The sequence below is a fragment of the Onychostruthus taczanowskii genome, unplaced genomic scaffold, assembly GCF_017590055.1.
Source record: "Onychostruthus taczanowskii isolate IOZ18803 unplaced genomic scaffold, ASM1759005v1 scaffold28, whole genome shotgun sequence".
Classification (NCBI taxonomy): Eukaryota; Metazoa; Chordata; class Aves; order Passeriformes; family Passeridae; genus Onychostruthus; species Onychostruthus taczanowskii.
Window position 1 is genome coordinate 3,873,626 of NW_024500128.1, and position 15,328 is coordinate 3,888,953.

General features: G+C 40.5%; 1 protein-coding gene across 4 annotated transcripts in view; it reads left to right on the top strand.

Annotated features, from left to right (window-relative positions):
* The first annotated feature begins 647 nt into the window (after window positions 1–647).
* Window positions 648–15,328, top strand: part of DNAJC13 (DnaJ heat shock protein family (Hsp40) member C13) — a 56,735-nt gene continuing 42,054 nt past the window's right edge. For 3 of the 4 annotated variants that reach the window (XM_041407822.1, XM_041407824.1, XM_041407823.1), the window contains exons 1-6: window positions 648–841; window positions 8,420–8,500; window positions 12,773–12,848; window positions 13,338–13,487; window positions 13,848–13,889; window positions 14,964–15,164. In XM_041407822.1, coding sequence (XP_041263756.1) covers window positions 8,433–8,500; window positions 12,773–12,848; window positions 13,338–13,487; window positions 13,848–13,889; window positions 14,964–15,164 — 537 coding nt within the window. In that variant the 5' untranslated portion in view covers window positions 648–841; window positions 8,420–8,432. The remainder of the gene's footprint in view (window positions 842–8,419; window positions 8,501–12,772; window positions 12,849–13,337; window positions 13,488–13,847; window positions 13,890–14,963; window positions 15,165–15,328) is intronic. The other variant, XM_041407825.1, reaches the window with a different exon arrangement.

Sequence of the window (15,328 nt, forward strand, 5' to 3'; positions counted from 1 at the left end):
AATTACACTGTTTTAAGGGAAAGGCCATAGTATTCTAATGCAAGTCATATTTTAAAATATTCAAAATATTTATGCCAATCTGTAGGCATTTTAAGGAGCTCATGTTATAATGCTGCCGTAGTTTACAACATTTTTGGGAAACCTCGCGTCTGGTGCAGAATATGGGGAAGTTGACGGGGAGCTTAAGAGTCCCGTAACAAATCTGGAGGGTGGTTAGCCAACCACATAAATCAGTGATTCAGTCTCCGCAGCCTTAATGTGGCATTTTAACACCGCTTTTACAGTCACGTAAGTAATGTGCATAATTAAACAGCGTGCTCCGGCTTTTTAACTGTTCAACGCGCCTTTCACGGCCTGGAGACGCTCGGGCAGGAGCGCACCGGTCACTGGCACTCCTGCGGCGACGCGCAAGGGGAGAGCCACAGGCACTTTGCACCCCGACGGCGCGGCGCCTGCGCAAGCAACCATGCCGGTTCCCGGCAGAACAAGGCAGGGCAGGGCAAGGGGCGAGGGTAGGGAGGGAGGAAGGAAGGAGGGAGTGAGTGAGTGAGGTAGTGCGGCGTGAAGCGGGAGGCAGCGCGGAGCACATCAGGTGACCGCATCCCGTGACGGCCCCGGGCCGCACGGCGGCTGCGCCGAGGGGGCGGTCTCGCTGCCCGAGCTAAGATGGCGGCCTCCAGCGCCAGGCTCTGAGGCAGCGGCAGCGGTGTAGCGGCTGCCGCCCGCCCGGCCGGCCGGAGGGTGAGGGGTGAGAGCTCCGCTCCGTGCCCCTTCGCCCTTATCGCCGGGAAGGCGCATTGCTGGTGGGGGCAGGTCCGGGCAGCGCGGGCTCCCCGGCCAGGTAAATCCCAGCGGCGGGGGAGGTGTGGGGGCGGTGGCAGCAGCCCCCGCCTCCTTCTGCGGTCCCAAGCGCTGCTCGGGGCCGGGTGGGCGGGCAGGGGGCGCGCCCGGCCCGCGGGGCTGTGCGGGGAGCGGGGCTGGGGCTGGGGCAGGGGCAGCGGCAGCGCTCGCTCTGCCGCCCGGGGGCTGACGCTGCCGCCGGCACAGCCCCGCTGCTGCCCCAGCCGCGAGGGGCCTGGGGCTGTGAGCCGGCGTGCCTCGTCCCCAGCGTGGTACCTGTCACCAGCCGCTCCCAGCCCTTCGCTTCCCGTATCCGGGCAGAGGAAAGGGCTGCGGTTGTTCTCCAGCCTCAGCCCGCCCGGTGCTTCGCTCGGCATGCCCCGCACCTGATGCGGCTTCTGTAGCCTCCGGGTAGAATTTGTCGTTTATCTTAGAAGAATATTGACGTATCCATTAAGAAAAGACACGTTGTTTTCCTTCTGCCCTCAGATCAAAATATACCCGTCAGGAGATGCTTTGGGAAATAATTTATGAAGGGTGGGAGAGATGTGGTGGAGATATGCTCTCACAGAGATGAGATTTTTTTTCTTTTTTGAATGCTAGCAGTATGCCTGAAGAGCATGAGCAGAACTAGATGCACTTTTCAGAAAATCTACCCTTAGTGCTCTTATTTTTCCACAAGCATTTGATTTCCTTCCATGCATGCTTTTAGCTTGCTTTTTGTTTTCTGAAAGTCAAAACAAGTAGTCATATTGGATGGTTTTCTGTCTGTGGTGAGCTGCCAGCAGTCTTTGGGATGGATTTTTCTGTCGAGTGGTGTGAAGCTTGTGCCTTCATGGCTGTGCCTCTACTGAGGGCAGAGTTCTGGGCCATAAAAACGTTGTCTTAGCGCTTCAGTTTGGGAGGGAAAGGTCTTTTTTTGGCTTGGTGCTCTCAGGCTGATGGAGTGTTTGAGCATTCTGCTTGGGGGGAAACATAGGCCTGGCAGTTTATTCAGACTTTCTGGGAGTGCACTTAATCTCTGCTCTGTGGCTGCTTTTGAAGTTAATGTAATCTGAAATGTGTTTTTCCTTTTTCTCCTGTGCTCTTTCACGACTAAGATTTGTGGTGGTTGGAGTAGATGAAATTGAGTAGATAACTGCTTCGTTTCTTGTTACTTAGCGCTGGTTAGATAATACTGCATATCAGAAAATATTGCTTGTTTTGGAATTTAAGTTCTCTGAAGCTGAAGACTTTTTTTTTTTGTTGATTATTATATTTGTCTGCATAGGGTAGTTGCATGTAGTGAGATCCCTTGAAAAGGAGGAGGCTGTTGAAGGACTACTAGTGACTTGAGTTTCATTTTAGGATTGAGTTAGTAAGATTGTTTACGAACAGTCTGATGAATAAAATCAAAATAACAGGACCAGTATTAGAGATGTGAAAGTTGTGCATGGCTCTAGCCTCCTTCAATTCATAGATGTGCAGCTTGGTCTAATTCCTGCCTACTATAGGCAGCCAAGTGCCAGAACACTTAACTAGAAGTTACTGGCACCTTTCTTTTTTTACTGACAGTTTTTTCCACTTGCAGCAAATATCTGAGTGTTTGGAAACCAAGTTGCATTTCTCTCCCTGTGTGGTGTAAACTTTGTCCAGGAACTTTAACCTTGTATTTTAGCCTTGTTGGAACACATTTTTTGAAAGATTCATTTTGTATGTATTGCTTGCTCCTCTGGATGTCATGTGGCATTTTTCATAGTTTCCAAACACATACTTGTCCTGAGGGACTGAATCACTTTGTATTTCCAGATTTTAAGTGATATGCTGAGGCTTGGTCTTTAAAGCCAGATCTGTTTTTTATACTTGGAGGTGACTTTGCTTTTGACTTGTTTGAAGCTCAGTAAGTGTAACTTACTGACTTAATAATTCTTCTGCTGGGATTCAACCATACCTTGAAGTGTTAACCTTCAACTGCTTAGCTTCCTGATTTGCTTCCAAAAAACTATTCTTGTGTCAAAAAAATTAACAACTCTCTTGCCTCACTAATAAAACAGAACATTATTCTGAAGAAACATGACAGGATTGCTAAACTGTGACTGAAAGGAACACTATTTTTTTTTCTTCCTTCCCTTAGTGAGTATATACTTTTGTTCTGATACTCACCTGTCTGGCTGGGAATCACATTGGTTCACTGGTAAAGCAGAATGCTAATATAAATCTAAAAGAAAACCAGACTCTCCCACACTTTTTTTTATTATCTTTAATGGGTCACCTGGAGAATGGACTCTAATGTTGTCACCATCATTTATGGTAGTAGTAAAGTTGAAATTCTCAGCCTGTTTCTGTCGTGGGCCACTGAAGGTGGGATTGCTGCTATCACTGAGAGAGGTTCCATGTTGCTTCTTTTAAGGATCTGGTGGATCTTATCTCTTTCCCCTCTTACAAAAAGGACTGCGAGTTCCTACACTACAGACGAAATCTGTTTCCACAGCTAATTAGGCTGTAGTACTTCAGGAGAAGAGTACTGCTCAAGGAAGAGGAAAAATTAATGCTTGTTAGAAAGAATCTGTCTGAAGGCAAAACTCTGCCACTTAGTGACCACAGCAATGAAAGAGGACGCTGAAATGTGGACAGCTAAAACATTTCAGTGCAGGAAAACTCACTTATTTAAATAATCCCTTTAAAGCGACAGAGCTGTAGGTGACTGGAAATCAGGCTCCAGACCTTTAAGCTAGCAGGCAGGTATGTAGAACCACAGAGTAACAGAACCCTAGGGGTTTTTTTAGTGCTTTGCTGTCATTGCTTTCCAGTTGGTTTCTGTTTTTATGCTCATAGTATGTCTCCTCTCTCTCAGAAAAGTCACACTTGAGCTTCCTATGAGTATCTGTCCCTGTGTAGTAAAGACTTTTCAGGAACTCTAACTAGTATTCAGCCATGCTGGAATAAACTTTTAAAACAAAATCACAGTTTCTTATCTGCATTTCTCTTCCTCTTTTGCCCAAGAAACTTCAGTTTCTTATCAGCATTTATTTTACTCCTTCATGCAGTGGAACAGAATAATAGTCTTATGTGGGGCTTTGAATCCTACCTTGTTAAACCTTCGTTTAAGAAAGATGTTGAGGCTTTGTAATAATAGAGAGATAATATAATCAGGAAAAAACTCAATCTGAGTTCTGCACTAAACTTTGAACCCATGTCCCAACTTCTGACTTTATTTAATAAATTGAAGGAAACTTATGTGTAATTACAGCTGTGCCTATTGCTTTGAAGTCTGCAAGGTCACAGCTTTTCTTCTGACTCCACAAGTGCTGGTTTGAGACTGACTTGTCTCGGTTTCCTGAAATAGATTGTTTTCCCAGATGGTAGTTTTGTCTAAAGAATGTGAAATCCTGGAAAAGTGGAAATTGCATGCAAGTTGAATATAGATTGTGTAAAAGGTCCCTTTCATCTTAGACTATTCTATGATTCTGTGTAGCTTAAACTCTGAGGCAGGGGGAGTCCTGGAAGCAGTTCAGGCCCTTTAGTTTAAAGGTTTGCTATTTCTGGTACATGAGGCACTCAAAAATGTGGTTTCAGCTCTTCCTCTAAAGCCTTTTCACTGCTATTTACAGTACTACAGGAACCAAATAGGAAAGTATTGTTGAACTTCAGTCCTGTGAAAAAGCTGATTACAATATCCAGGGGATATTATGGAGAGTGCTTTTGTTAGGCTCCCAAAAGAAGTTGCAAGTTGTAGACAGTACTTTGCCTGCAGAATCCTTGGATTATTTGACTACAGACTGTATTCAGCATCCCCGCTCTCAACCAAGAAAATAATGTTTACAACCTCTACTTTCAAAGTAGTTTTTTGCCTCTGCTCAAATGGAAATAGAACAGCTGGGTGTTTCTCTAGTATCAAACCTTAGAAAACCATCAGTATGGGATATGCAGTAGCTGTGCTGTGAAGTATTTAAAATAACCTTTGAAGTTGTGACTTCTCTACTCCTAGGTACCCCAGAACATTAAAATGATTGCTCAAGTTAGTGCCTTATTGTCCTGGATGCTCTTATGAGTGAGATAACAAATTTCACTCATTTTTTGTGTTAAGTCAGGCAACTTTGTAAAGGTCTGTTGAATGCAGGAAGAAGAGGTAAAGGTAACAAGAATGTTGTCTTATTTTAGGAAATTAATATATAACTAAGCAGGCCACTACAGCTTACACTGACAATGTGGTTGAACTTGATTAATGGTAAAGCCTGATGTGTTCTGCAAAGTCAATATATTATATACTGTCTTAGGTGATAAAATTACAGTGTATGACCCTGTGGATAGTACAAGAGAGGTGCCACACTGGTTCTGCTGGAATGCGTGAAGGAAGAGGAATTTCTTGGTTTATTCTAAAATACTGTTGTCTTGTAGATCTTGTTCTTACTGTGGAATCAAAGACAACCAGTAAATAATTGCTGGGCTTTACCACAGCAGCTCAGAACACTAGGCTATTGTTAGCCTTTTCTGTCTGTTAAACTGCTGGAAAATATGTACAAGAATTAATTGTTGCTAGACTGGGGCATATATCGCCACTGTGGTAGTCTCTTCAGTGGGAGGGATGGTTGCAAGCACTGTCCAGAAGCACAGCGTATAAAGCATGAAAGCTAAATGATTTTCGTGGTTTTCATCCAAACAAAAAAGCAGTCTGGTGAACTTGTCATTGCACTTCAGGTACAATACTTCATGCATCAGTATCCTGATTCTAGTTAGATGCCGGTGTTAAAACTTCTGGAATCTGCTGGTAGCTCATAAATGAATGTTTCTTTGTTCTGTATTATTAGGAGTAGATGTTTGCAATCTTGAGAACATCTTCCTTTAAATACTCTAGAGCAAGTGGTGTTCAGGTCTGGGAGACCTAATAGAGCTGGTCAGAGGAGTCTGGTATTGGTGAAACTGGAATTACAGATAAATAGATCTTTTAATCCTGTACTTAGTAGAGCTAGTCTTGTTATAAGCCTCTTATTTTATTTTTACTAATACTTTAGTCAATATCAAGAAAATGGCTTTGAAAGAGAGGCATGAAGATTGAGTATATGGCATGTTGTTCTGAAAGATAACTTTAAAACAAAATTACCACATCTAAAGTGTGCTACTGTGCAGTAAGATCTGTGTAGTTTTGATAGAGTGTACTGTTTTGATTCTTATCCATGGTAATAATAATAACAACAGTTCTTAAACCAAGCAAAATGGAGAACTTCAGGCGTAATCATAGAATGCTTTGGGTTGAAAAGAACCTTAAAGATCATCTAGTTCCAACCTTGCTGCCATGGGCAGGAACACTTTTCACTTGACCAAGTTGTTCAAAGCCCCGTTCAGCCTGGCCTGGAGCACTTCCGGGTCTCAGCCTGTCTCCATAGAAAAGGTGCTCCAGCTCTCTCCCTGCCCATCTTTGTAGCTCTCCTCTAGATTCACTCCAAAAGATGTGGACCAGGTCCTTCTTATGTTGGGAGCTCAGAGCTAGACACAGTACTGCATGTGGGGTCTCACAAGAGCAGAGCAGAACAGGAGAATCGTCTCCTTAGCCTGCTGGCCAGTTTTCATTTGATGCATCTCAGGATGTGGTTCTGGACTGTGAGCACACATTGCTGGGTTGTGTCAAATGTCTCATCAACCAACACCCCCAAATCCTCCTCAGGACTGCTTTCAAGCCATTCTCCACCAAACTTGTATTTGTGCTTGGTGTTGCCCAGCCCAGCTGCAGGGTCTTGCATGTGGCTTTGTTGAACTTTGTGAGATTGGCACAGATCCACCTCTCGGACGTGTCAGAGTCCCTTTAGATGTCATCCCTTCCCTCATGCCTGTCAGTTGCACCACACTGCTTGGTGTCATCAACAAACTTGCAGAGTCCACTGTCCATATCCCTGACAAAGGTGTTAACACAGTGCCAGTCCCAGTCTTGACCCCCAAGGAATGCTGCTTGCCTCTATCTCCACTTTAACATTGGGCCATTGACTGCAACTGCTTGAGTGCAGCCCTCCGGATAATGCCCTGTCCACTGAGTGGTCCATCTGTCAAATCTGTAATTTCAGTTTAGGGACAAGGATGTCAGGCAGGACAGTGTCAAATGCACAGGTCCAGGTAGGTGATGTCAGCAGTCAGCAGCAATAATGCAGTTGAATATCCTGTCCCTCATAAAACTTTGTTTCCAAAAACTGGCTTTAGAGAATTTAACTCACCACAAGTCATTGGAATATTAACTCTGAAAATTTGACTCAAAGATTGAGTTATTAAAAGATGTAAATACTGCTCTTCTCCCTTCCCAGAGGCAGTACTTCAAGTTTCCTTCAGTAGGGAGTGATGATTGTGCTGGCTCTTCACCTGAGGGAAGGAATTCTAGAGTTCATTTTGAGCAGGTTATCCATTCTTCATGCTTATGACTCCATAACTGCTACAGCCTTTGCTCAGAAAGAAAATTACCTGAAGTCATAGAGGGTTGAAATTAGCAATAAGCTAATGTTGCAGGTCATCCATCTCAAAAAATCTTTCTTTGCCCAGTCAAGCAGAGTTAGCTGAATGTAAAAAGATAATGGGTTGTTATTTAACTTTCAGTGGGGTACTGACTGGAATTGGGTTGCTTGAGAGTTGCTTCAGGCAAGCTGTGTTCTTGCAGACCCAGTGTTAGTGTGTGATGTTTTGGGGATGCTACTGTGTTACTGGTGTGAACCTGAGAGTAGTACCAGTCTTCAGTCAGTTACAGGGAAGCCTGATTTAACACATTTGAAAATAAAACTAATGCCGTAGCAGTAAATGGAGAGTGACAACTTCACTTTTGTACTTAGTCAGGGAATGTCTGCTTAAGTTCCTTGTATATGCAGTAACAGCATAGTGAAGTAAAAGGGAGATTAATTTCCTAACTACTCAACATGCATGTGTTTCAGACATTGAAAATAGTAGTGTTTAGAAGCATTCCTTAGAACTTAGTAACTCCTAAAGCAATGATCTACTCAAGCAATTATGGGAAATTTTCACTAAATTCCTCTGTGTGTGTTTAGGGAATAGATATTCCCTCTGTGTGAAATAAGCATGTCAGGATGTTAGTGGTGAGATTGCTTAAACTTTTACAGCATAGGAATGGCACTTAGCTCTTCAATCATAATGCTTAGCTAGTAAGTTTCTCAACCTCAATTTATCATTCAGAGTGGAAAACAAACTGTTCTATGTATCCAGGTATCTCTTTACTGTTTATTTCAGAATTGCAGTAGGATTTTGGTTTAGCTGGAGTTACAGGTAGAGGCTACTCAAATAATTTTATAGAATACAATTTTTGAGAGTAAAGCATTTTGGAGATATAAAATATACTTGAATTTAAATGTGCAAAGGTGTAGTGAAAGTAGAGTGATTGTAATATGGCAAATGTGGCATAACTTAGTGGAAACTGGTACTGTTAAGGAATAGCTAGTATAACAAATGCAGTGAAGAAACTAATAATTCTTGTGCAATTTGGTCCATGTATTGTTTGATAAATGTAAGTTTAAAAACAAAGTCTTTTTGTCTTGAAGCATATCGATGATTCGTGAACTTTGGTTTTAAATAAGAATCCTGAGTGCTAACAGGATGTCTCCTTTGTTTTCAGGTCTTGGCACAGAATGAATATAATTAGAGAAAACAGAGATCTTGCTTGTTTCTACACAACAAAACATTCATGGAGGGGAAAGTAAGTAGTTTGAAGTTTGTTAATTTTGGTTTTTTATTTTTAAGGTTTTGTGTGACATTTTTTCCTCTCTGTTATTGGATTTAACTGCATAGTTTTAACTTCATCCAACTAATGAATGAAAATTGAACTAAAGGCTCCTGCTGCTCAGTGTCTGAACTAATTGTGTCTTCACTAGAATCAGTTTGGATTTGAAACATTGTGGTTTAGCTTTCCTCTGCTTATGTTCCCACACTGCTGTGTAGCTCTAAAATGGACCACCCGCCCTCATCAGCTTCTGAGTCTCTTGAACTTACTATATAAAACACTAAATTTTAAATTTAAATTTAAAGATGGAAATGTTTCTTTTCAGAACAGTTTTATGGAGTAGTGTTTTATGTACTTTAATTAGTGATGAGGATCACTAGTCCACATAGACACTTAAGAAGTTGTGTAACAGATTATCTGTTAAACTACTAACTGAGATAATTTGAAGAATTCTGCTAATAGAAATTAACCTGATCTTAATAGGGGTCTTGGATCTAAAAATGGATTTTGGTGATGCTTCTGTCTGCAACAGCTTGGGAATGTCTAATAAAATTATCCACTAAGTTATCATAAGTGGTATCTGTTATGCTGTGTCTGAAGTCATCTGTTACAGGACTTTATTTGGTGTTCTTACCCACTGTTCCTTTTCACACGCATAGTATCTCTGTAAAATGGGGTTTTTCCTTGCTATCCAAACATCAACGTAACAAAGAGACTGGGTTATCTGCACCTTGGCAACATGAGAACTGCTTGATTCTCATGGTTTTATGAAGAGGTATTGTCCAAATCTGTTGTTTGACCAGTAAATTGAAACTAGTTGAGTTTTTTTGTCTGACACATGCATCCTATCAAAGACTGGGAATACTGAGAAGGAAAGGAGAATGGGCTTGCAAGGAGCAGCAGTCACAGATCTTTCACAGTTGTGCTTTGAAGAACTATGAGGTTGCTTCAATGTCTAATCAAAGAGCTCCCTGTTTTTTTGTTAGCAAAAATTCATACTCTGGGTAGTTCTGTGTCCAGACTAGACTCAGCAGCTCTCTGAGTGCAAAATCTTTCCTCTGCCAAGTCAGAGTTTTGATTGACTTGACAGAATTTGTGTAATATTTAGTTTTTCTCAGTGGAATTGTATCTGGTACTTGTGTAAATTGAGTCTTATGTGAGTTATGATCTATGCATTTGGAATTGTGTGGGCATGGGTGAATAAACTACTTCCCTTAATAACAATAAGATACTATATTACAGAAGAACATTAGAGCAGTTTGTCCCTCCTAATCTTTCTGTTCCCCAACTGAACATGTCTAGTCTCTTCCTCAGAATTTTCTGCAGTCTATATGCAAATTTAGTGTGCATGTGGTTTGAGCCAGTTGGTGAAAATCAAATACCTAAATCTCAGATTTCTTCTTTTGCCCAACTCCTCTCGTTAAAGAGCCGGAGGCAAACTCTTGAAGTTATGATCTTGAGCCTTGATGGTAACATTTAGAGAATTCTTACAGAACTTCACGCTAAGTCTAAAGTCTAGAACAGATTTAGTTTTAAAATTCAGTGGTGTGTTAGTTCTTTTATAGTGAGGGGAAAGAAGTATTTAGTAAGTAGTTGCCTCTTGGTTGGTGCAGCAGAAGCTTATTTGGATTTTAGTAATTTTCTATTTGAATTCTCCACTCAGTTCCTCCACTGAGTAGTCCACTCAGTTCATAGTCATACATTCTCAGTATAATCTATATATAGCATTAAAAAAACCAGTAATTTAATGTGTGGTGCTAAATGAGCCTGAATAATTTTGACTACCCATAGAATTAGTCACTTTGAATATGGGCTCTGTGTGTCCATAAATTATTTTCCAATGGTGCAAATGATGATGCTCCAGTGTTCTGTAGATCTGTAAAATCAATGAAGATTTTTTCTTTGTTGGGTGTGGTGGTATTAAATTTATCTGCCAGGTTCATTGTGATTAAAATGATGTCTCCAGTACTTTGAAATAACTAGTGAACAGGCCATAGCCTTTTTATGGGGAAGAGGACATTTGCTTCAACATTTCTCAAAACAGCTTGGGATTAGACAGTATTGCAGAGTAGTTTTGAGAGATAATTAATTGTAAACTCTTCAAGTCCTGGAGGTATGAATACCTTTCTTAAATATTTATAGGTGAAGTTATGAACAAGAGTAGGCCATATGTAAGAGCTGACTTCTGAATCTCCTCTGTTCGTGAAACAAGACTTGGTTCTTCTGAATTTACCTAGGGAGAGGAAACAAGGGAAATGGCAACTCAGCAAAACTGTTCCTTGTCTGTGTTCCTTGTCCCATCACATATTAAGAATTCTGGATAATAAATGCTTCCTGGATCTTGAAATGCAGGCTTGAGCATAAGGGGAGAAAAGGAAGGGGCTATGGTGTTTGGAAGCTGATCTTCAGTTACGTGTAATGGTTGCAGATCCTTACTCTGCCACAAAGCACTGTGCAGCTCATAGTAGGCTAAGTAAGTAAACAAAACCTTGAGCAAGTAATAAAGAACTTTATTACTTGTGATATGCTGTTCTAAAGAACTTAAACGAACCTTATTTGCAAGTCGTATAAAAGACAGAATACCTACCTATATTGTGCAACAAGAGGAGAGGGAACAGTTGGTTTCTTCTTATGAACTAAGAACTGGAGCATTCTTTCACAGACTGAATATAGTGGAGTTATTAGCAAGTAGAGTAGTTTCAAACGTTCTTCTTCATTATTTCATGATCCTTGACCTGCATCTTAAATAAGGAAATTTCAACTATGTGGAAAAACAAATAGGTTTTGCAAATATGTTAAACATCCTTAACGTGGCTGATGAGTCCAATACCGATGTTCCTAAGCTTTGAAGAAAATAAGCACTTGCTTTAATTCCTAAGTAAACTCTGGGCCAGTGAAGGCTTCAACTCACACTGGTTTATTTTAATTATAATGGAAAATGGAAGTGTATTAAGTTTGTAAGATTGCCTGACTGTCAGGTAGATGCTCTTACCTTCCTGTTATAAGGGATATGTGAGAGCTGCTCTGAATGTATTTGAGGCCCATGCAAAGTTTGATTTTTATACAGAAATGATGGCTTGTGCTGCAGACCTGTCAAGTGAGAGAGGAGAAAGGGCTGCAACACAAGAATGCAGAGAAGGATGGAAGAAGTGAGCTGCTGGTTCTTGATGCAGTCTAACATGGCACAGATTCAGATTAATTAAGCATCTGGTTGCTAATATCTTTTCCAAGCAAAACCACAGTTTGCTCAGAACTGAAACTTAAATTCCTACACTGAATCAGTTTTAATATGGCCAAAGTATTTTTATCTGGTTCAATTTCAAGAAAGGCATCCATGTTCAGATACTATTACTTCAGTCAGAGAATACTCTGGTTCAGGTTTGGCTTTACTTTTTGGGCCGAATGACTTCCAGATGGAAGCACCCTAGAACACGGTTTGTGCAAGTAATAAGCTATTATTAATAATGTACCGTTTCAAACTCTGCTTAGTTATGTTTCAAAACTTTCAGATTCAGAAATATGTAAAGAGTCTCTATTTGTTCTGGGTACATTTTGGAGATTATCTAGGAAATGAAGCCATGGTAAGGCTTTGATTTTGCACTTGATGCATCTGAATTCTGTAGCTTTAGCTCACTGCTGCTTGTGTCTGATACACTTGAAACACAAACCTTACTATTCTTTAAGCCCTGTGACAGTTAACATATCTGTGATATCAATGTACAATGACTATAGCTTTGGTGATATAAGTCTTTCTAGAGTTTGGTAGCTTTGCTTTCCCTCAAGATGAAGAAAATTAAGTTTGGCCACAGTAGTACTTTGACTTGGTACAGTATTGTGGCCAGTTGTGTAAGTTGGATTTTGTATTAAAACTGTTGGCTGAGACAGCTTTAGACTATTGCAGGAATGGTTGGGGATTTTTTTCCCTACTTGTGTAGCCTTCTTAAAATTTATTCTGGTCTGGTCGTACCTTTCAGTGCAAGCCCATGAGTCTTTGATCCTGCCTTAGCCACTAACTTAGAAAAAGGTATGCATAAGTAAATCTATTTAGTAGTATTTAACTTGTAGGTCCCCTTTATGGATATATAGAACAGAAGAGCTTAACATATTATAAGGGTACGCTGCAAGTAACAACAAAGAAAATCCATTTCCTAACAAAAACCACTGTATATCATCTTAACATTAATTTTGCAGTTCAGCATGGGTTTTCCTGTGACTTCTGGAGAAACTTAACACCCTTTTGTATTCTAGATATAAACGAGTTTTATCAGTTGGAACCCATGCCATCACTACATACAACCCCAACACGCTGGAAGTTACAAATCAGGTAACTGTCATTTTTGAAGTTGATTTTTGACTTATGTTCATTATCCAGAATGAATAGTGGCATTCAGGCTTAAGAAACCATCTAGTCTGACAAGATCTCAGAAAAGCCAGAAGGCGTGGCAGCTGTGTACAAAAGTACACATAACAGAAGGTCTGTGTTGCCTTTGCTAACTCTACAAATACCAAGTAGGGTTTTGCACTTTTAGGCAATTTCTGTTTATTGGCCAACAAGTAGTAGTTTGCCTTTGGCTGTGCTGTTCTGAAGGAACCAGGGTAAGTTTGATCACTGCTGAGCTGTGTCCCTGAAGGGAGTCAGGACACTTAGTTACTTTGCACAGTACCAAATAGGAAGCTCAAGCTTATGCTGTCGCCTAGCGTACTAGCTGTCATCTTGTTACAGGGTTATTATATGTTCTAAGGGGTTTTGAAGGGGGGAGAATGTAGCTTTAAAATTACTGACAGTATAACCTAATTACTTTCAATTGTTTAGTGGCCTTATGGAGATATCTGTAGTATTTCTCCTGTTGGAAAAGGACAAGGAGCAGAATTTAATCTCACTTTTCGCAAAGGGAGTGGAAAAAAATCCGAGACACTTAAGTTTTCCACAGAGCACAGAACAGAACTCCTTACAGAGGCACTGGTAAGATTTTTATTTTTGTTTCTTTAGGCAAGCAGTAAGTACTTGGTTACCATTTGTGGTACTGTATTATTATTATTATTATTTATTATGCTTTCTTTCCCTGCATAGAAAGTAGGAAGGCAAGTTTTTTGAGCTGTTGTGTTAATGATCCTGATCTAGTGTCAGTTGGAGCAAGTACTGCATGATTTGTAAAGAGGGAGTAAAGCTACAAATATTGAATATATTAAACTGCAGTGGAATGATGAGCCTTCTGAGGAGGCTTAATATGAGTCCCATAAAACAGTCATCTTAAATGTAGAGTTTCTGGATAGATAGGTTGTCATATGTGCATTCATTCACTGTTAACTTTTTTAAAAACAGAGATTCAGGACAGACTTCTCAGAAGGAAAAATCACAGGACGGGTGAGTGTCTGGCTTACCTGAATCATGTGCAGTTTAAGGAAATGATCTAAAGACTCAGATTTCTACTTTGTTCATGTATTTTATGCTTGTGCTATATGTGCTTCTTAAAATAGCTTTGGATCTGAAGTCTTTGGGAAGAGAAAATGGAGTTTGTTCAAAAGCATTGGGAACCTCTTTACCAGTAGAATATTTGAGCTCTCTTTGATTGGCCTGAGCCTTATACTTGTTCTTGGGCTATGAATGTTACTGTTGAAATAGAGGGCTGTGCTATGTGGAGTTCTTATCTGGAGAGGAGAAAAACATTGATTCGTGTTAGTCAATGTTTGCTTTACTTACTAATTAAATATTTTCTGCATGACATCCTGAACATCTGATGCTTTCTAGAAGGATTTCTGTAGGTCAGATTACAGACAAGATTGGCATTTACTGAATTGTGGTAATGCAGCAATAAGCGATGCAGTCTTCAGAGCTGGACTTTGTATTTGTCTTTTGGTCATAGAAGATAGCACTTCAAGTGCCTTAAGTTACTTAAAGTAATTTAAAGAATTGCACAGAATAAATCTTCAGTCATGAGATAGTAACATTGCTGGAATATGGGGATCCCCTTTGTCTTACTGGAGTTTAGAACATACCTCTAACTTTTGCTGGTTAAAGTAAGTTTGTATTTGTAATGGAATGTGACTGCAGGAGATGAAAGATTTTCACTACAGTGACAAACTTACCTTAACTTGATTTAATTAGCTGAATAACAGCATTTGATGTAAATGCTATTTCCTCATCTAACCACAGTGTTCAGAAGTCTGTGAGTAGACCACCTTCTGCAACAAGAGAATTTACTTCCTTTGGGAGTGGCTCTTTTGGGATTAAGTTCTTGCTTCAACATGCATCGTTTAAGCTGTGGCCTCCTTGTCAGTTGACAGCTACAGCTGCTTTCCTTTGCTTCATGGTGTTCTTAATATAGACAACAGCATTAAGGGAAAACACATAATTTTTTTAACTTGCTGGCTAAGTGGAGAACTACTGCTGTATAGTAAAGGAGGGTGCATAGATGTCTAAAAGTAGCTCTCCCTGCAGAGGTATAATTGCTATAAGCATCACTGGAGTGATACGAGGAAACCTGTGATTCTGGAAGTGACTCCTGGAGGTATTGACCAGATTGATCCTGCAACAAATAAGGTCCTGTGCTCCTATGACTACAGAAATATTGAAGGCTTTGTTGATATTACTGGCTATCAGGGAGGCTTCTGTATCCTCTATGGAGGGTTTAGTAGATTGGTGAGTATTAAATAAAATATCTTGGTATGGTTCTTAAGATATTTATAGCTGCATATTTAATAATGAAGCTTCAACATAATTGGAGCATACAAGTATGTGCATCTTTGGGACCCAGTTGTGGAGCCTCAAGGCTTATGGACAGATCCTAAAAGGAAAGGAAATTA